Consider the following 22971-nt stretch of genomic DNA (forward strand, 5'->3'; position numbering starts at 1 on the left):
AACTTTTATTTAAACTGCATCACATGATCTGTACAAATACATACACCTGCAGCCTGTCAGCTGATCCAGCTGATGTCTCACCTGTAAATCTACATGATTCCTCTCTTGTTTACGGGGGAGGGACAAAGACACAGGGATGATGAGCAGCAGGTCACCTGACCTGATCTCTCCCGAGCAGGTCACTATGACATTGCAGCTTCAAGTCATCTGGTGACTCACAGCTAATGAGCTATGAAGCTGTTCTCACTGGTTCATGGTGATTATGTTATAAATGATCATTTTAGATTTCTTTCAAATTAACTGAAGACCTTGTTTCATATTTATAATCATGTTTTTTCAGTGGATCTTGGCTTCAGAGGTCGATATCACTGCTGCTTTAATTTATCTTGAGTGATCACACAGGTATGAATCCACCTTTAGATCACTGGAAAAGTGAGACAGGATCTAAACCCACAGACTGAGACGAGCAGTGGAGTCAAACATTCATGAACCTAATAAAATCATTAGAATCAGTCTGATTGAGATGTGCTGTCTGCTCTACTGTCTGCTGTACTGTGTTTTCTCTATCTGTGTAATACATACATCTGCTGCTTGTGTACATTGTTGTGTGTTATTGCGTACAGTGTGTATTATTGTGTACAGTGTGTCTGACCTGTAGCTGACTCTCCTGACTCCCTCGGGACTCCTGCAGCTCCTTCTCCAGCTGCTCCAGACGAGCAACACGCATCTGCAACACACACACACGCACATACAGTTCAGACTCATCCAGATGTGCTTTGTCTCCACCGGCAGCTGTCTGTTTTACATCTCATCAACAATGTAACATAACAAATGTATCTATAATAATGTTTTCATAATAATAATATTATTAATAATAATAATAATAATAATAATAATTTATTTTTAGCACCTGAGCAATCAGAAGTTACAAAGAGCTTTAGAAGCAGAAGGTAATAAAATAATGTAAATGAAACCAGAAACATTTTTATATCTCATACTCTGGAAAAGGACCAAATAAAATAAACATACTGTATGAACACACATGTTCCCACACACATATACAGAACATATAAACATGCACAGAGACACACAGGCATGTGATAGGAAACCTGATGATGAGAGAGATTCTACAGCTCATCCCACAACAAACTGTCTTTAATCAGAATAATCCCCTGTGGCCGATAACACAACCGCAAACGACCATCCAATCAGAAGCCTCAGCCTCGTCCTCACCTGTGTCCTCTGAACCATCTCATCACTGGTGCCGAATCGTTCCTTCATCACCGATCGAACCCGCTGAGCCTCGAACTCCAGCTGCTGCCGGATCAGATCCATCTGCAGAGAAAACTGGGACCAGAGAGACACAGAGGTCAGAGTCTACAAAGACACAGAGGTCAGAGGTCAGAATCCACAGACACAGAGGTCAGAGTCTACAGAGACACACAGAGGTCAAAGTCTACAGAGGTCAGAGTCCACAGAGACACACAGAGGTCAGAGGTCAGAGTCCACAGAAACACACAGAGGTCAAAGTTTAGAGAGGTCAGAGGTCAGAATCCACAGAGACACACAAAGGTCAGAGTCCACAGGAACACACAGAGGTCAGAGTCCACAGGAACACACAGAGGTCAGGGTCCACATAGACACACAGAGGTCAGAATCCACAGGAACACACAGAGGTCAGAGTCCACATAGACACACAGGTCAGAGTCCACAGGAACACACAGAGGTCAGAGTCCACAGGAACACACACAGGTCAGAGTCCACAGGAACACACACAGGTCAGAGTCCACAGGAACACACAGAGGTCAGAGGTTAAACAGAGTTCTGCAGGAATGTCCTTAGTTAGTATTTTAGCATGTTAACTTGTCGTTTTTATTAATGGATTTGTTTGTTTGATTGTTTGTTTGTTTGTTCATTTAAAAATTCTTTTCACAATTCCTGTTTTTAATGCCTATTAAAATATGAAATTACGGAAATGCTTTATTACTTTTACTGTGACATCACTGGTCCAACATAAACATTAACTTTTTACTTCTACTGATTGTATTTAAGCTTCAAACATTATAAAGTGGTGTTCATTAGTGAAGATGATCCTGTTGAAATAAACCTGTCAGGATCAAAGGTCAAAGGTCATCTGTACTTTGAATGAGCTGATGAAACATCCAGCGTCCTCACCGTGTCGATTCGAGGCAGCTGAGCCAGTCTCTGTGACAGCTCGTCCAGCTGACTGAAGTACCAGCAGCGCTCCCTCTCCTCCTGGTCGATCTCCCCCAGCAGGAGGTTCCTACACACACACACACACACACACACACACACACACACACACACACACACACACACACACACACACACACACACACACACACACACACACGGATATGACTGTTGGGGTCAGACACCAGGACTTATCCTCTGGAGATCATGAACATCAGTGTCGCAGTCTGATCAGTTGAGAGACGTTGAGCTCACCTCTCCTTGTACAGCTTCTCCAGGTGGTGGTCGCTCAGTCGTCCATCTGCTCCACTAATCACAGCTGTTTTGGGCGGGGCTCCGTCCAGGAAGTGATGCGGCAGCATGATGGCGGCGGCCTCCCCCCCAGATGCTGCACTCTGACGGGATGAGGCTCTTAGTGGACTCCTGGCCCTGCTCACCGCTGAGGATGAGGAGGAGCAGGAGGACGGGGGCAGAGCCAGACGGTCGTCGATCTCCGCCCCTCCGACCCCACCCGTCCCGCCGACACCTGTTAGCCCCGCCCCTCCCAGGTTGTCCGTCAGCAGCCTCAGGTTGTGAGGCTGGTGTTTGAGCTCATAGTAGTTGGTGAGGTCCATGTGGAGCTCTGAGGGAGGAGGAGCAGGAAGATGAGTAATCATCTGTCAATCTGAAATCTACTCAGTTTACACTGTGGGGTTTTGGAACTTCTGAATGGGGGGGGGCCTGACTGAGACACAGTTTTAAAGAAGGGGGCACATTTGGAAAATAAGTAAAAAGGTGTTGACATTATTATTCAGTGTAATAAAAGAAGTTTAAACATTCTGATAATAAATAAATGAATGAACAGCTGCTGTTTGAACCACAGCATCACCTACACACTGACTGTGGGACAACAGGCCCCTGGACACACACGTAAGACGCCCACCCCCCTCCTACAGAGGAGCAAGAGCAGCTGAGAACTCAGAGATTCAGTTTACTGACATAAACACAGAAAAAAGACTAATTCTGATATTAGAGAAACTTAAAAAATTACTAAGACAATTAATAATTTATTTGAATTTTCTGTTGACTGTTAATCAATTAAGAGTTGATCTCAACAATCTCCTGGACTGAGCTTGATCCAGCACAGTTCACATTTACAGCCTTACTTTAACCTTACTACTCATACTCACAATTCACATATTCACAATAGTGTGAATGCTGACTCAGCATTCACACTATTGTTGTGAATGAGTCAGCATTCACACTATTATTGAAGAACACTATTGTTCTTCAGATATTTATCTTTTATTTTTCTCCTTCTGTATGTTTCTCAGTCTCTAACTAGTCCGACATACTTTGTGCTACAAACACCGTTCAACTATGAAAACATTCAGCTTCTTCTGGAGATTATCAGATGTATTCAACTTCAGCATACTTTCAGCTAGAGATTTCATTTAAACTTTAAAATGTTCACAAGACTTTGAGATATTAAACTTGCTTTCAACTTTTTGATATCTTCTACAGTTATTGATTTATCACAGTTTAAGTTTTAGGATTTTTTCTGATGATGTTTGAATTTATAATGGGTGTGTATTGCACAGAATGACATCACTGAGTGTGAGAAGGTTAAACTGGTCTAAAAAATCAATCTTTAACAATGTTTAACACGGCCACACACTTATCGTGTTCTTTCAGACAATGTGTCTACCAAAGCAGAGAGACTTACTGAGTGATGAGAGTATACAATAATAATAATACAATACAAATTCAGATGTGGATTTTCAGAAACAAACTGAAAAAATTTTTTTTTAACTCACTCCTGTTTCCACATTTTTGATTTCTACAAACACTAAATTCATACAGACCTGTTCAGGAGACTCTTGTGGCGTGGACGGTGTGGAAATTTTACTGATATTATGGACCGTTTTTTATTGAATGGCAGGAGTTTGACGGGTTTTTGACCCATTTCTCCCATAGATTTGTGTGAGCTCTGTGTCTTCCTGCTGCACACAGCTGATGGATATTGATTGTTAACAGCCTGATTGATCTCTGTGAGGTTAATGAACACATCCAGACTTTCTCTCTCTCTCTCCCTCTCTCGCAGACAGACAGACAGACAGACAGACAGACAGACAGACAGACAGACAGACAGACAGACAGACAGACAGACAGACAGACAGACACACAGACAGACAGACAGACACACACACACAGACAGACCAATAACATGTCCCAGTTCTCAGCTTTTGCAGCTAATAGACTTCAGCTCACCGCTCCTCCAGTGTAACATTTCGGCATCTACAGAAACTTTTCAAAGCACTGTACTTCAGTTAATATGAGATGCTTCTTCCAACATTTTAGCATTACTTCAGAAATCTCCTTCAGATTTGAGTTTTAGGGTTAGGGTTAGGGTTTTACTTGTACATTTCTTTTTTAGGTATTTTTCAGCCATTTTAGGCCATTCAGCTTTCAAATTACACATTTTAATGTTTGGTACAATTTTGCACTGTTTTTTTACACTTTGCTTCAACAGTTCAGGCCTTTTTCAACCATTTAATACCATTCAACCTCCAGCTTACAAGTTATTCTTTTAATCTTCAGCTATTGTTTCAGCTAATTTATCATTGCTTTAGCAATTGGTTCAGATACTTCAGCACTGCTTCAGCAGACTCATTAAGCTCTCATTCTCTCTCTTCATTTTCCACAGGAAATGCATTTTGTAGTATTGAAATAGCTAACTTGTGGTCACTGTTGTTCACTCAGTTCTATGTGTGTGTGTGTGTATGCTGTTAGTCTCAATTGGCGTTAATTGAATTCCAGTCCAGACAAACAAATTAACATTAACTGCTTGTTTAAATGGATTTGGTCTTAATGAGCCAGAGCAGGTTAGTGATTGAGTCGATTCATTTCTCTGTAAGTGATGATTGGTCCCAGAGGAAGCTCATCAGCAACACAGCAAACACAGCACAGTCAGACCTCATGTAATATCTCTGTCTAAATTTAGAGGAGCATTACAACAATTCAGGGGAATCAGCTTAATCTAATATCCACCGTCTCATCTGAGACAAACTGAGAACCAGAGTCAGACCTTTGAGCTGGTGCAGCACGTCGCTCCTCCCCGATGAGGCCAGTGTTCCCGCCTCCTGCTCCAGTTTACTCTGCAGCTGCTTCAACACCTCCTGCATCAGAGGAGGAACAACAGAGTTATAACATGATTCAGCTCCTTCACCTCGCTTTCAGCCATGTTGTTCAGAAATGAGTTAAGAAATATTCGACTCTAGCAGACAAACAACCAGTGCTGCAGCACTGACCTTGAAATTCATTTCAACCATCAGTCTAATTTTAGCCCCCGTGCACAGGTGGGGGAGGGAGGGGCAAACAGGTTGGGGAAACAGGTTGCATGAAGCAGTGCAAAACAAGTTCTTGATATTTTGGTGGAAAGTGTCAGATACTTGGTGCAGCGTCAGTCCACTGGTGGTTAAGTGAATTTATCAACAGTCTCAGCTCTATAATGTTTAATGTGGATGAAGCAGGGACAGGTGAACAGGACGTATAATGTTAATCTGTGAATTGATGTAACTGATTGTTTCAGTATCTGTCAACAGCTGATTTATAGTCGATGAAAAGTTTCTCCTTCATTAAATCCCTGCAGTCAAACAGCACCGTGTTTACTCTGATTAAATTACATTCAATCAACATCAGGCTACAACATCTACACACCTACACACACCTCTACACACACCTAGACACACCTCTACACACACCCACACACCTGTAAACGCACGTCAGTTGTAACTCAATAATCAATTATTTACTTTTATTGTTAGTTTACTAATCATTTTGTAGCTTTCAGAAACGTGAGCTGAATGACGTGATTAGACATTAACACAAGCTCAACTTGAAAACACATGATGATATTAATGTACCAAATTATCAATAACCTGGATATTAATTCACCAAAGTATCAAAATCTTTCCCACTGACCTTACTTAAATATAAATAATATGAAGTCATCATCTTTTAGACTCACATTGATCCAGATCCAGTGTCACACAGAACAGACGGATGTGTGGTCTGACATTTAAGATGTTACGGCACAGAGAAAAATATATCCTTGCATCACTCTGAGATAATGATCCAATAAATCCAATGATCAAGTCAAATCAATGAAACATCATCAGAGACAAAATCCAGAGAGAATTGTTCCCTCACATCCAGTCGATCCTCGTCCTCCTGCAGATGGATGAAGACTAAAAACTGGACCCTCTGTTATTCAGGTCCTGTCAAGTCCTGTCTGATCCTGTACCACCGACCTCCTGTAGACTCACCTGCCGCATGTGAATGCAGGTGAATCATGTCAGTGTGAACCGCTGTGTTTGTGTGTCAGAGTCCGACGTCCTGATTCTGATGAAACCAGCTGAGCTCAGTCTGATAATCCAGCTGCTCTCAGCATCTGGACACGTGAGTGTGTGTCAGTGTGTAGTCACATGTGTGTTTATGTGTGTACGGCTGATAGGATTTATGTTCAGCAGGCTCTGGGTCTTAGCCTGATTTTACATTTCTCTCTGTCTCTTTATTTATTGATTATTTTGCTACAATAACTTACATTAAGACTTTGATATTTTATAAAATGGATCAGTTTTGAAGATAACAGAAAGAGTGAAATATCCCACTTTATTTTAGAAACATTTTACCTGTAAACTCACTGTTTAATTTTTTTATGCCATCTAAATTCTAGTTTTGAGATTCCAGATCACAAGTCAGTGATGCTGCATTTCCACATCAGTGATAATAACATTTTGAACTGTTAAACCCATTTTAAACAGCTGAGTTGGAGAATAATATAAGTGAAAGTGTATTTATAGTCACATATTTCCGTCCATTTGTCCATTTTCACCTTCTTTCATGTCAACAAACCTCCTCTGTTTTAAATCACTCATCGAGTTTCACTTTTTTACATTTTTACTGGGAATGTGACTAAACAGTAAATTTTCTTTTTATGTGAGGATCTTATTCTTGACAAAGATTTTACAGTGACCTTATGTCATTTTCTAAATCAGCTGCCATGTTTCTACAGTAGCCCAGAGTGGACAAACCAAACACTGGCTCTAGAGAGGGGCTTTCACGTTTTTATGGTACCTGAAGGCCACGTAGGTTCTGCTACAATGAAGGGAGGGAGAAGAGAAGGGGGAGGGGAGGGGTATTCAGTTGGTTGCAATCTGCATCTCACAACTAGATGTCATTGAATCCTCCACACTGATGTGTTAAGGTGCCGGGGAAAAAAAGGCCATTTGAACATCTACAATTCTGTGACAGGTAGGAAAACATCTGCTGCTGATGATCATGTAATATAACAAAAAGCTCCAGAACTTGAGGGTTTCTTATTGGTTTTTATTAACTTTTTTAATTTCCTCTCTGCTGCTAAAATCTAAACTGTCTGTGATCCAATAAACTCAAGCTTTACCTTCTGTCACCCTCAGACATCTGACCATGGGATTTGGTTGAAAGGTCCAGAAAAAGGAAGTGAATACCAGAAATACTCAGCAGGAATGAAAGATAAACTTGGTGTAAACCATTAAAACCATTAAAACCATTGACCCTGTGCTGCTGGTGCTGCGGTGTCCACACTCACCTTCATGCCGGAGGTCTCTGTCTCCAGTTTGGACAGGTGGTTGGAGTTGTCCTCCAGCTCCCTCCTCAGGTGGGAGTTCTCCTTACGGAGTGCCTCCACCTGGTGGGCCAGCTGGTCGTAAGAAGCCACGGCGTTAGCCATCTTCACACTCTGCAGCGCCCCCTGCAGGAACACACAGGGGGGGGGGGGGGGGTTATAAATCTGACCTACATTCAGACAGTTTGATGCTTTGACAGTGAAAACCTTCAGTGTCTGAAGATGAGTCCTGTTCTTCAGTGTAAACACTCCAGCTTATGTCCTGGAGACTTTCCTCATAACCTCCTGAGCAAACGCAGATATTTAGCTGTAAACTGCCGACGAAGTTTGGTGCTAATTATCAGGGAACTGGAGAACGTGTAAGCTGCTGTTTTTAATTACCTGCTCGTTATATTTGAGTTTTCAAGAAAAAACTATGGAGGGTAGGAGGAATAAATACAAACAAAGTGAACACGTCTGATCAGGTGTTTGAACAGATCAGTGCCACGGCCATGATCTGAAGACATTAAACATGTAAAGTTTTAATCACTTCATATGAGATGTGTCCACCGGGAACAGTAAGGAGCCCTTTAGTAAACCCTCATTTGGACAAATGTCTTTGTCAGTCCATGATCAACATGTGCACCTCTTCACCCACAGAACCGGATCAGAACTAGGATCATTTAAACTCAAGATGAAACCGTTTTTCAAGAGGGACCAGTCACGCTGGCTGAATGATCTGTTTTATGGTCAGTTTGAGGCGTGTCTTCATATTTGTTCCTGTACAAATAAACACGACCTCCTCCTGCAGTGAGCAGGTGCAGATACTGAAGGAAAATACCTTTTATACCTTTTATGCCACGGGACATCTCAGCAGAGAAATACAGAGAGGGTGAGGAGGGGCGCAGTTCACCAGCACATTAGTGCAACAACTATGATGTCATACCAAGACACAATCCACCGCCCTGCACAGAGACTGTTATTCACTCAGGATATTTCTGACTTATCTAACAATTTCATATTTGTCTATTCTTTCTGTCTGTTTGGTGCGCTCACTGCCCTCACTCCTCCTCCTCCTCCTCCTGCTCGTCCTCCTGCTCGTCCTCCTCCTCCTGCTCGTCCTCCTGCTCCTCCTCCTCCTCCTGCTCGTCCTCCTGCTCGTCCTCCTCCTCCTCCTCCTGCTCGTCCTGCTCCTCCTGCTCCTCCTCCTCCTCCTGCTCCTCCTCCTGCTCCTCCTCCTCCTCCTGCTCGTCCTCCTGCTCCTCCTCCTCCTCCTGCTCCTCCTCCTCCTCCTGCTCCTCCTCTTCCTCCTGGGCAGCAGATGGCTCACACACAGGGGGTCTCGTCATCTGTCAGATCAGGTTCAGTTTGGCTGCATGTCCCTCTCTCGCTCTGGAGCGACGGGGCGTTCAGTGACAGTCTGTTAGATAACACGTTATCTAAGTTTGACCTCCGGCTGTTTCCAGTCTCCAGCATCTGATCCTGGATCTGTCTGAGAGAACATCAGCTTTTCCACTCTGGTTGTAAATGTCCCTCTGGCCTGTGCAGAAGCTTTGTGATGGAGGAGAAGCCGGTAGAACAACAAACTGAAGAGGTTAAACTGTTTTCACTCTGTATATTGAATTCTTCTGCTTGTTACTTGTTTTAATTAACACTTGATACAACTGTGCCCTAAAAATGTAACGCTGTAGCTGTTCCTGTCAACATGATCAGGAAACACAAACAATATCACGACATGTTTCAGTTGTTGTCTGATGAATGTTTCCATGACCAGTCAAAGGTTCGGAGGAGATGGTGGTGAGGTCATCGCAGTTTCTTTCAATAGCAGTTTGCAGACGGATGGCTGCAGATCATAATCACATACATCAACATTTCTTTTTAGTTCAGTGTGTGTCGTTCTCCAACAGTTTGAACACTGTCGTCTGTCTCTGTTAAATAAATAAGTGCAACTCAGTGAGGTCATCAGTTTGGGGTCAGAGCTGCACATGCTCAGTCTGCTCTTTAATTCTGCTCGTGACTGAATCAGACTGTGACCTTCACAGTGCAGACAGACAGTCAGAGACCAACATGTGAAACACACTCTGCCATGCATGCGTGTGTGTGTATGTGTGTGTGTGTATGTGTGTGTGTTTGTTTGTTTTTTTGTTTTTGCTTGACCCTGCTCTGAGACTGGTTCTCTTGTCGCTGTTGTCAGAGCTCAATTCAGCTCTGCAGATCTGGAGTCAGTGCAGCAAATGTCACTGCTGCATTCATTATGAGGAGCTGACCCCAAGGGGATTGTGGGTAGGAGGAGGAGGAGGAGGCTGCAGGTCTGAGATTAGGAACAGGATCCAGAATGTGGTCTGATGTGGATTTTATTGGACGTGTTCTCAGGTTGCAGGTCATGAAATTAAGTTTCTGATCATAACTGAAAATATCAGCTGTTCTTTACTGTCAATGAACCTGGGAATAACAGCAGCGTCCAATCCTGTGTTTTGGATGTATGTTGGTGGGCGGGACTTAACTTGGCTAATTTGAATCACTGACTTTAATGGGTTAATGTTCGGTTCAGACAAAAATAGAACGACTGAATCTGTGCAGCAGAGCTGAAGGTAAAACAAATAGATTTTCTTACAATTAGTGTAAATGCACCACGAAATCTAGACCCCAGTGCAGCCTGTTGATCTCAGTATCCCTGTGAAGCTGCACCGCCCGAAACCACAGTCACACACACACGCATGCACGCACACACACACACACACACACACAGACACACTATCGTCATCATTTCGGAGAAAATCAAAGTCTCGTTATGAAACAGACGAAACAATCAATTCAGCCTCAAACCTGATCTGACCTGGTCATAATCAATGGTGTGATGTGATGAACACACACCCACGCACACACACACACACACGCACACACATACACACACACACACACACACACGCACACACATCAAGGTGGAGCAGTCCTGAATGAGATAAAAAAAAATAAAGAATCTATCTTAGAAGGAACCTGATGATCATTCGACCTGATCCAGAATCTGCTGAAACTCGACAGACCTGAACACAGACAGGAAACAGTACGACTGGCAGCAGCAAGATCCACCACTCCAAGAGATGATGATGATGATGATGAAGAAAAACCATGTGATCAGACCTATTACAGTCTGTTTGGACACACAGACCTGAGACCTGTGGAAAAGAAACCTCTGTTGCTGTGGAGACAGTTGACCTGTATAAACACTGATGAAATGTTACATGTTACATGTTTAATGACATAATGATGTGGTCCAGATGTTAGATGAAATCTGTGTCAAACGGGGCTGATAATGAGCTGCAGGTTTGGTCCCCTCCTCGTCACACCTCCACCTTCACAGTGTCATGGGACTCTGACGACTGAGACCAGGATCTGACAGTGAGTCCTGCTGCAGCGGCGTGGAGGTCGGACTGAGGCTGCGTTTACAAAGTGTGAGTCAGCGTTAACGAGTGTTTAAACACTCAGTAACTTCCAGACTCACACAGACGACCTTCACTCAGATCAACACAAACAGAGGGAACGTGTTCAGCTCTGACGCTGCAGCCATGGCGGCGGAACTCGAGAGTGAAACACATCAGCTGCTGGGTGTGAGACTCAAGGTTTAAGGTTCAGGTTTGGACTGAGGTTTAGATTAGAGCAGATCAGTGAGGGTCCTCACAAGTATAGATGTCCTAATGTGTAGGTCCCCTGATACTGCAGACCTCAGCTGGTGTGTTTGTGTGTGTGTGTGTGTGTGTGTGTCTCTAATGTTGGTGTTTCCCATCAAAGACCTCGAGATATATTGATGTTCTGCATTACCATGGTGACAGGCCCACCCCACCCTCCATTGCCATGGTGACAAATTTACATCAAGTGATGGCTCTTTCTGCCTCCTCTGTCATCTGATACACACACACACACCACTGCTGCTTCAGTCGCTGCAAAGCATGCTGGGTAAAAAATGTGCAGCTCCCAAGAGGAAAACGAATCAAACGGAGAGACTTAACAAGCCTTAACGGAGCCCATTAACGGTGCTGTTGCTATGGAAACAACCAATCCGACGTGTGTGACCCCAATATGAGACGACGGCGTGAAGAGATGAAACAGGAAGAGCAGCAGATCAGAGAAAGAAAGAAAAAAGAAAGAAAGAAAGAACATAGACAGTGATGGAGGACAGAGAGGAAACAGAGTGAGAGGTGTCTGAATAATTAAAGACAAAGATGGAAGATGGTTTTTCTGTTAAGATAAACACACGAACCAGAGTTAGAACAGACTGAACAAAGAGACAGAATCATCTTAATGCAGCTTCACTCCATCAGCACTGAGAACGTGAAGATACAGAAACACCAGAGACCAAGTAGTGATGACATCACAACAACTGCAACACCCAACACCTCACCCATCACGGCTCAGTGCTCGTGGATCGGAACACACCTCAGCTACACACCTGTACAGTTTAGTGACTGTATCCTACAGGTTGTAGCTGGTATTGAATCACTCCACTTGTATCTTAATTCATCCACACAGAAATATAAACAATTAGAGCTGCACGATATGCAAAAAAATCATATTATGATTATTATGGAAAATATTGTGATTGGAGTTGGAATGGTTGTTTTTTCATTTTCACTGAAAAATATCTACAAATGATGAAGGTGTGACAATGCACAACAATGTGACACATTTTACTTTCATCAAAGTAACTACAGCTCCTGTGATTAGGATATCACACTCGACCATGTTGAGATTTTGATTATATTTCGATTAAAAAGAAATAGTTAAATCATGTCATGAGTTAAATGTTTTACTCCTCAGACTTTGATTTAAAAAGATGAATTATTTTCACTGTCCCACTTCATAAACATCAGCTACAGCTTCAGGGGAACATCATCAAATATGTGTTCACCACTGGGTCTACACAATGAAACCACCCTGATCACCAACATCCATGGAGGCTGTTAGGAGCGGTCAGAATATCAACACACACTTTCTCCTTAATGTCACCATTCAGTATTTATTCATGGAGGAAAAACAACAAGCTGAAAGAAGATACTCTTAAACTTAACAATATAAATATAAATAAGATATTCATATTAGTCGCCTGTTCACCTGAAGGATACATCACACCTACAAATCGCCTCAGCCTATCAGGTCTCAGGTCATAATATCCATCATGAAAATAACAATAACAAAAAAACAAATAAAGCTGCAAGGTGGGACCTTCAAACACATGACTGGCATGATTCAAATCAGAAAAAGCATTATACTGCATATGTCCACATAAATATACTAATGCAAAATGGCTCGGAGAGAGGGAATCAGCTCAGATGAGTGTGATGAGAAGAAGGTCCAAGGATCAAAACAACACAAATGTGAAAGGTCCTGCTCTAATGACTCCACTTCTTCCTGTTTCCTCTCTTCTCCTCTGTCCACTCCTCAAGATGAGACAGAGTCACTTCTCATCTGCTGCTCATTTTATTTATTCACCTACAACCAGAATATGAACAAATACTTCCTGAATGTGAGGTCAGCCCCGCCCCCTGAGGACGGTGGAGATCTGTGTGATTTCATGTGTCCAGGTTTAGGACAGGAAACAGATTCTTACACAAAACCATCTCAGATCTACATTTTCCCTGTTCCTCCCTCATAAAGTCACGTTCTGCCATTTGTAACTTTCTTTCATAATAAACGTCAATGTATTTAAATGAATTTCACTGTATCTCTGAACAAAGACAGTGTCGATCACTCCCACCACCTGCTCCACCCCCCACATCCTCCCATCCTTCATCTCTCTCTCTCTCTGCCCTCTGAGACTGTCTGGTTACCGTGGCAACCGCATCCTCCAGGCAGAGAAGAGTAGAGGGAAGAGGAGGAGAAAATGGCGTCGGCGTGAGGAACAGAGTCAGTGTTTTAAAACAGCTTCAGTCTGTGACACTCTTTCGACCAGCTGAAAACCAGATCTGGTGTGTTAGAGAGAGCAGCTGGCACAGGGTCAAACTGCAGCTAATAAAAATCCTCCATCAGTCTCAATATTGAACGTATCTAACGTATGATCCTAAAGGCTGGAGGCTGGTCAGTGATCCTGCAGCTCCGTCTCCTTCAAACAATCACATACATGAAAAGACAGATGTTAAACTGACTGTTGATTAAATGTCCACAGGGTTGAGATGAGATCTGAACATTATGGAAGGCAAAAAAAGATGTGAAACTGACGTCTACAGCAACACACTGTCAACACAGTCGTTTTCCTGTCGGCTGCTGAACGTTCAGGTGAAACCATTTCTGTGAGTCTGGATTTGTCCTAACACGACTTAACAAAGGCTGAGTAAGAAAGTCCTTATATTGCAGTAGAGCCCTGAGCAGTGAGTCCCCGGGTCGACTTCCAGCTGGCTGGACTCTACTGCATGTCATTCCCCTCATCTCTGTCCCCGCATTTCCCGTCCTCTTCACTGTCCTATATAATAAAGGGATAGATATACACCCCTCCAGAAAAAACAAACTTGTGGTGGTGTTGTCAACATGCAAACATCGTGTTTATAATGTGAGACTTCAGATGTCGTTTACATGTTTTTGGGCTTCTTGGCTTTCCATAGAACCTGCTCCTACTCCTCACAGACCAAAACTAACATTACGTTCTGGAGGTCTTCATCAGCTTCCTCATCGGCCTGATTATAAGACAACACCCCCCCCCCCCCCATTTTCAACAACAGGACAAGAAACACACTGACACTCACAGTCCATCACTCATCAGTCAGCAGTGTCTCTCGGTGTCAGACTCTCTCTCTCCTGTTGAACCTTGTCTTGTGTCACAGCTGATTCTTCTCTGACAGATTTTCTCTCTGTCATGAATTTATTTAAAACACGTCTCTGTTTTACAGTAAAATATGAATTCTGTCGGCTTCTTCTGTGGCTGCAGAGTAAATCTACCTGAGGATGAAACTGAGACCTCAAACCAGAGGAGGAGGAGGAAGCGGAGGATGAAGCTTTTACTGCAGCATACTGACTATCACTTCATTCACCACAACAACAAACCATAAACACAGAGTGAGTCAGCGCTCACACTTCCTGTCAGCAGACAGCTCTGACTCTGAAACACGGCCACCATGTCGTTGCTGCTGTTCACAGGATAAAATATGCTAAATATACTGCTGTGAGGACTTGATATTAAATTACAAACTGAGCTGCAAAAATCTTGTTATACACAGTATATCGTCATCCTGACATCACATGACCTGGGTAAATTATATTCAATTTTTCAGGGTTTTAAAGCTGAATTATAGACAAATGACTTTTCCTTAGTTGCATGTTGAGAAATTATCTTAGATGAAGTTATTCAGGAACAGCTGTTAGTCGACTGTGAAGCGCGTTGAGCTTCTCTGTTATTGTGCTGTTCCCAACATCCACGATGAACTGAGCAGGATGAAGGTCATAGGTTCAGAGGTAAAACGATGCTGACGCAGGTTTCATAGTCTGAAGCTCGACACGCTTCAGTTCTTCTAAAACCTCATGGTTATGTAAGCTCACATTAGCTGTGGTGCTCACCGGCCTTTTCCAGTTCTGAGAGAACGCACTTCCTGTCCCCGAGGCTTCACTGAGTCACAGTCAGACCAGCCTGAACCGTCACAACCTGAAAACTAAACGGCTTCTGAACATCTCATCTGAGTTGACAGAGTCAGAGCACCTAAAGGTCAGACGTTAAACTCCCTCCTCTCTGCAGGAGAGTGTCTCTGAACGTGTGCGATGTCAATCAGCCAATGAGACGACAGATCAGATCAGAGTGTCTGTCTGAACACAAACTGAATCTACAGCGTGATCTCACTGGAACCAAGTCCAGATCCAGACTCCTGGTCCGGACTTCCTACTACACTGTAGAAAACAACATCTCCACAGACCAGCCCTGGTCTCTGCTACAAAATCTCAATCAGATCACATGATTAAAGACACATTATATGAATCCACTGCAGGACAAACACTGTAGGAGACTATAGAGTAATGTAGTGTAATGTAAAGTTTGTAAGGTGCAGGACAGACCATTAGGTTCAGAACTTGTGCAAGAGCAGTTCAACATGTGGACCAAGACTCTGGGACATAAAACCATCAGGTGTGACTGAGGCTCTTTTCTTCTGTTACTTCAGTAACTTTAACCCATTTATACCGGATGCTGCGTAGCGCCCCTCCCGCCGGGTGCTGCGTAGCGCAGCATTGTTGATTCCTCGTCACTTTCATGTTATATTTATACATATTTTACATATTTATATGCTGCATGCGTCATGAAAATGATGAGGAATCAACAATGTTGCGCTACGCAGCACCCGGTATAAATGGGTTAAGGTCAGTATAATTAGGACACTGTGTTCAAAACACAGACTGGAAATATAGATGGATGTAGTCCCTGTGACATCACCACAGGTTTCTGAAGAGTGGTTTTAATTCTCAGAGTGAGCTGCTCCACCGTCGCCATCTTGGCAGTGTCTGACTCCACCCCTAACTCCCAGTTTATCCAAATATGGTCAAAAAAGGAGGGGCATGTGTGGAGCTGAGACTTTGGTGCATGTCGGTTTGTGGCAAACATCCACTCACCCACCTGCCACTCAAAGAGGCCACGCCCTCAGTTTTTGAGGTGTTGACTACGGTGGCTGACAAGGGCACATCAACTGCAAAAAAATGCTGCAATTCATAAACAATGCAGATGCAAAAACACATACAAAAATACAAAACATATACAACAACAGGAACGTGCTGCAGGAAGACAAAACAAAGACATGAACAGCAAACATGCTGCATGCACAGAAACACTGCAACAACAAAAACACACACACCCACAAAACAAACGCAACAGAAAAAAAGCACTGTATGTTCAGCGGAAGAGCTCCAGGCCTCTAGGGGGAGCGCTAAGTGGAACACCTTGACCATAAGCTTGAGATCCGACCCAGGAGGCCAGACCAGAGGCAGTTGAGAAAGGAGACGGTTGTGCAGCTTGTTTCTCCTATTGAATACATTTTTCTAAAAGCCACAGATCTTCGGAACATCATGACATCAATATCTCTCACGAGATCTGGCAACACAAATCTCTCCTCTCTCTCTGTCGGTTCTGGTGTCGCTGCTGCAGCACTGCTGACACCTTGACCCTGAGCTTGGTCAAGGTGTTCCACTTAGCGCTCTCCCTAGAGGCCTGGAGCTCTTCCGTCGTGTTGTCTGAACACGCAGTGCTTTTTTCTGTTGCATTTGTTTTGTTGTGTTTTTGTTTTTGCAGCGTTTCTGTGTGTGCGGCGCGTTTGCTGTTCATGTCTTTGTTTTGTCTTCCTGCAGCACGTTTCTGTTGTTGTATTTGTTTTGTATTTTCTTATGTGTTTTTGAATCTGCAGCGTTGATGAATTTGCAGCATGTTTCTCCTTTTGGAAATGTTTTGGGTCGTTGCAGCTCATGTGACCTCTTCAGCCACCGTAGTCAACAGCTCAAAAACAAAATCAACTCAGACATAAAGAATGAATGAATGAAACAGGAGCCACTGACGTCATGTTTGGTTCTGTGTTGTGGAGGTTTTAACAGATTGTCACTGTAGAACATGTGACTTATATTTTAACATGTAGTCAGTTCCACTTTAAACCAGATCAGTGATGGTCTTGTCTTGCACTCAGTTGTTTCAGCATCTTCAAATTTCACTGATACTGTATAATAAACTTTCCTGTCTTCCAGACTGAACCTACTGGTTCACCATCATCCAAACAAACAGATGGAAAACCACCTTCTGGACCTGTGAGCTCCAGGTCCAGGACCAGCTCCACTCAGGATTCATCTGGACTCATCTGTCTGAATCCTATTCATGAGGAGCAGTGATGCTGCTGGCAGCCACACCCTCCATCTCAGCTTGCAGGACCGACTCCAGCCTCCTCCATCACACTGAGACAGAGTCCGTCATCAGCAGTAACACAGCTCCAGGTTGTCAGTGTTGAGGGAAATCATCAGACTCAAACACACTGATCCACTTCAGACGCCACTGTCCCTCATTACTGAGAATATTATTGAAACCCACTGATTCCAGAAGAAATAACTGAGTGACAAACCAACAGGAAGAGTTTCACCATTAAAACGGAAAATTACTCCAAACAGATCATCAGACATGAACATGGTGACAGAGCAGAGTGAGCAGTGAGTGAGAGAAAGAGGCCCCAGGCAGAAGTAGTTAATGGGCCCTCATTGATCGAAACCCTGTGTTTAGGAAACTGAATCACCACAACAAACGTTTTTCTCCCAGCACCACAAAGATATTAGAGAATTCAAACCCCCCAGACTGGATCCAACAACAACTACAACAACAACAACAACAACAACAACAACAACAACAACAACAACAACACACTGTCTGTGCAAAGACAAAGACTGAGACTGTGGTTCACATCTGTGGAGAGAATATTCAACCTGAACGACCACACACCTCCTCTTTTTCAACCCTATGATACGACCCATAGAGCGTCTCCTGAAACAGGCGCTAGGTGTGGCAGACCTCGGTTGTCATTGATACATTAATAAACACGTGGACGGTACCGAGAGTAGCATACCTAGCTTCGTCTCCATAGTTACTGTAATAACGGTCATGGCTTGGTTAGGTTTAGGAATACATGGTAATTTGGGTTAAAATTAGGGCTTCGGCGAGGCGTCGACGTAATCGATTATGTAAATATGACGATTTACGCAACGTGCGTCGACGTGTCGCAAGGAGGAAGTAAGATGTCTGCGCCTGGTCAGAGCACGGACTCCATCGAAGAGCAAGCTCAAGTGAAAAAACCTTGCCCACGATCATCTAAAGTGTGGGTGCATTTTAAGCAGAGACCGAACAACATGGCGCTCTGCAAGTTAGAAACAGCTGATCACAGCAGGACTACCGCGTGCTCCAACACGCGGAGCGGAGCTTTATTTTGGAGTGACTTTATATCGGACTTTAAAACACCAATTACCGGTTAAGACTGGGCCATTTCTGTTGGGGAATAATGATCTGCAGTGCACGCGCTGTTTGTTGAACCCTCTAAAGCCCGTGGGAGCGTATACGCTTCCAAAGTTCACGTTGTCTGTAGCGCGTCATTGCTCCGCGACCGTTTGCGCTAGAGACATGCCGTTGTTTCTCATTAAACTACGATCGGCGCTTTTAATCAAACCCCTGATCATCCGTGTTTCATCACTGACCTGACACTGAAGTCTTTATTGAGTGACATTTATTATTAGCTGAGGTTATGCTGATACTAAATATGTTTAGCTCTTTGTGAAACTATTAAAAATGACAATTCTATTAGGAAAAACACAAAGGTATTAAAGAACAAAAATAATGAAATATAAATGACAAGTTTTTAAAATTTATTTTGGGTAAATTCGTTGTTTGTTATCTTATTCAATTAATCAAAAAAATAATTGATAGATTAATTGATAAACAAATAATCATTAGGTGCAGCCCTAGTTCAAATAAGTACGGTAATTCCTTAACATTAGACGATCTTTGTTGTCATGGTTACAATAACAACAAGAACGGACATGTACTCTGACTGCTCTAGCTTATTCTGACACATGAATTCATGTTTCAGCAGCGTTTTACTGCTGTTGCTGATATGAACTATTTTAAATGGGACTGTGACTAATGATTATTTTCATTATGGATTAATCTCCTGATTATTCCAGTGATGAACTGTTTGGTTTGTGAAAAAATCTGAAATTAGTGATAAATGATGTCACAACTTCACAAACCTCACAATTATTAAAATACATTTAAATGAATTCATTGTTTGGTGTTTTTAGATTAAAAGTAAGTTCAATTTTAACAGAAGAGTTTCCAGTTTATTTCCTGTCAATCAACTGATGGTTTGATTTCTGCTTGTACAGAACAAACTGCTGAGATCTGAAATGTCGACGAGTAAAACCAGAAAGAAAAGACAGTACAAATACGTCAGTGTTGTACTTAGATACAGTATTTGAGTAAATGTACTTAGTTACATTCAACCACTGATAAAACACACTGATAGTGTCGAACATCAAGGTCAGATATTCTACAAACCATCAGGACAGTGAACGTGGATACTGACCTGAGAACCAGACTTCATCTTTTACTGCAGTTTAGTAACTAAACAAATCTGTAATGAATGAAATGATGTGAAAGTAATTCTCTCTCTCTCTCTCTCTCTGTCACACACACACACACACACACACACACACACACACACACACACAGAGCCCGGGCCTGTGGTGGTCTGCTTTGTCAGCTGCAGTTATTTACAGGTCATCAGTTTGAAAGGTGGAACATCAACATCCTCTGTTTCTTTTCATCATTGGACAGATTGATTATATATCTACTGATACTGATATTGATTATCTACTGACTGATTATATATGTAACTTATTTAAGATATAATAATACTGAAATTAAACCACAAATGACAACATATCGAAATATTGTTTGTTCAATCTGACAAAACAACAATAAGCCAAAACCCAGCAGAACTGCTCTTCACCACACAGCCTCTAATATTCTTATAATAATCCCATAATATTCATAACAGGATGATTCATTAAATGAAATCTGTCCTTACTGTTTCTGTTGCACATTTCACCTGAATAATGATATCTAACCTTCAAATCTGCAGATCAATGAAGAAATAAAACATTTAACAAAATAACAAACATTAAAATAGAGAATAAAAAGGTCCGAGAGTTTAAACGGAATAAATGAATACTGATGATTTTCCGTGCAGAGGAGACACAGACTCTCTCAGTGCATCATGAACCAGTAACCCCAGTGAAACCAGCACAGACTGGGACAGAGCGCAGGAGACGTTCAAGGCCCCAAACCATCAACCAGTAGGAAAAAAACAACGATTATTCACATGTAGAATTTCAATTTCAGAGAGGAGCTCGATGAGACGTCAAATCCACATTAACACGCAGATACAATGAAAGTAGAAACAGAAATAGAAACATGTTTCCAGCTGAATCTGCATTGTTGAAATGAAAAATCTGTTTTTATATTTGACCTCTGATGCTTTTTAGCTGCTGCTTTTCTGACGACATCTATGATTCATCCGCTCCTCCATCCTCTGCCCGCATCAAGGAGAAAAACCAGGACGCAGCCTCCCTAACTACCCCCCCCCCCCCCCCCCCCAAAAAAAACAACCAAAAAACCAAAAACAAAAAAACCGCATGAATGATGGATGAAAGATGAAAAGGATGAAAACCTGATCTGGTCGTTAAAATCCGGATCTGAGTCTAGAGTCTGACCTGCAGGTTCTTCAGCCTCCTCCCGTCTGATCTGATCTGCGCTAATAAACCAGCCTCGTTTTGTCTTTATTCGCTGCATTCACGCAGCAGAGCCGGGACGAACCGGACCAAGCCAGGCCGTGGGAGCCCGAGCGGGTCGGTACGGACGGTTACCCCGGGTTAAAGGTGTTCAACCGGGTAAAAGATGAAATAAATGTAGGTTAAAGGAAGAAGGAGAAGGAGCGGTCGATTCTTACCTCATGACTCCGAGCACAGCTGAAGATCACTGAGAGAGAGAGAGAGAGTGAGAGAGAGAGAGTAAGAGAGCGAGAGAGAGAGCGAGAGAGAGAAAGAGAGCGAGACAGAGAGAGACAGAGAGAGAGAGAGAGAGAGAGAGAGAGAGAGAGAGATGGCGAGACAGAGAGAGAGAGAGAGAGAGAGAGAGAGAGAGAGAGAGAGAGCGAGACAGAGATAGAGAGAGAGAGAGATTACAGTTTATGTGCAGGTCTCTCAACCGCTCCTCTCTGTTTTCTCCTATATTTGTATTTAAATCAACACTGTCACACTGTGTGCAGGTGGGGATGGGAGGTGGGAGATGGGAGGTGGGAGGTGGGGGAGGGGCTCTCTCAAGGGCGTAAGTTTGGTTTCAGAATAAGGTAAAACAATGACGTGTTGACGTTTGGTTTAAAAAAAAAGTGTCAGAAAAATTTGAATAAATTATTTTAGAACTAAACTGCGGCCGGATTGCGATTAATTTTTACGTTTATGAGTAAACATTCATTTACGTATAAAACAAGTCATATAAAATGCTCACAGGCAACGTGTTTGTTTTCTTCTCTGTGTAAATGTCTCTTATGTAGTGTTTGTTTTTACTACATTATTTTTCGATAAATTTCTGTCTTACAGTTTGTAAATTTGAAGTTTACAATAAAGGGTTTTTCTACTGAAAAGGATTAAGTCCACATGTAAAAATTCAGATTTTAGTCTCAGAATTCTGAGATTAAAATCAGAATTTTAAAAAAAAAAAAAAGAAAAAGAAATTCACATGTAACCCTAACCGCCTTTCGTAGTTTTCCAGCAAATATCTTATGTTTCACCTGCAGTGACTCCATCATCATTAAACTGTATATCATATCAATATCTATATATAATATCTAATATGTCAAGCTCAACTTTTTCAAATTCAAAGCTGATGAAATATCAGTGTGGTTTGTTCACAGGTTGTTTCTGGACAAAAAATACATTAGTGTGGTTTTAAAGACCCTCTGATGAAAATCAAGTTGTTAATCCTGTTAACATCCATATGATATTGTTGTATAATACAGACATATGATGAGTAATAATCATCAACACCATGACTGAGTGTTTCCACCTTGAACTGCAGTGAACCAATGACAGTCTCATAAAAACAGATTCAGACAGCCAGGGTTTCATACGTCACAAACCTCAGGAACCAATCCTGTCAGCTTGTGGGGACGAGGGGCGGGGCTAAATAAACCTAAGACTGAAAATCAGTACAGAGAGAGAGAGTTAGAATTAGCACAACCGCTAACACTGTGTCAGCCACTGCCAGTTACAAGCTAACAAAGAATAATGTAACAATAGATGCTAACTACACTAACCGTTCTGATCCGGCTGCTAGTCTCTGGTTCTGGTCTCAGACTCCTCCTCTGAGTCTGGGTCTGACTGAGGCTCCAACATGTGGCTGAGTCTCTCTGATGTTTCCTCCTCTAACCATCTTGATGCTCTCTGCTCTCTCACCTGTCCACCTGGAGCCAGCAGGTGGTGGGCGGGGCTCAAACGTCCAGCTGGACTCAGAATTGTTTTTTCTTCATGTGTCAGTAATTTGATGGTTCATAAATTTACATGTGTGTTTTCATTAGTGACAGCAGCAT

The 22971-nt window shown here is 42.6% G+C and overlaps 1 protein-coding gene across 3 annotated transcripts in view; it reads right to left on the reverse strand.

The window, feature by feature from the left end:
* apc2 (APC regulator of WNT signaling pathway 2) overlaps nt 1-21458 on the reverse strand; it is a 46288-nt gene extending 24830 nt beyond the window's left edge. The window contains exons 1-7 of one of the 3 annotated variants that reach the window (XM_056377954.1): nt 21334-21458; nt 7826-7987; nt 5282-5372; nt 2470-2836; nt 2176-2284; nt 1234-1347; nt 653-727 (exon numbers count right to left, since the gene is read on the reverse strand). In XM_056377954.1, coding sequence (XP_056233929.1) covers nt 653-727; nt 1234-1347; nt 2176-2284; nt 2470-2836; nt 5282-5372; nt 7826-7966 — 897 coding nt within the window. In that variant the 5' untranslated portion in view covers nt 7967-7987; nt 21334-21458. Of the gene's footprint in view, nt 1-652; nt 728-1233; nt 1348-2175; nt 2285-2469; nt 2837-5281; nt 5373-7825; nt 7988-20853; nt 20955-21097; nt 21283-21333 lie in introns of those variants that run through there. The other 2 variants (XM_056377956.1, XM_056377955.1) reach the window with 2 other exon arrangements.
* Between the last annotated feature and the right edge of the window lie 1513 nt (nt 21459-22971).

Source organism: Seriola aureovittata, chromosome 6, assembly GCF_021018895.1.
Source record: "Seriola aureovittata isolate HTS-2021-v1 ecotype China chromosome 6, ASM2101889v1, whole genome shotgun sequence".
Taxonomy (NCBI): Eukaryota; Metazoa; Chordata; class Actinopteri; order Carangiformes; family Carangidae; genus Seriola; species Seriola aureovittata.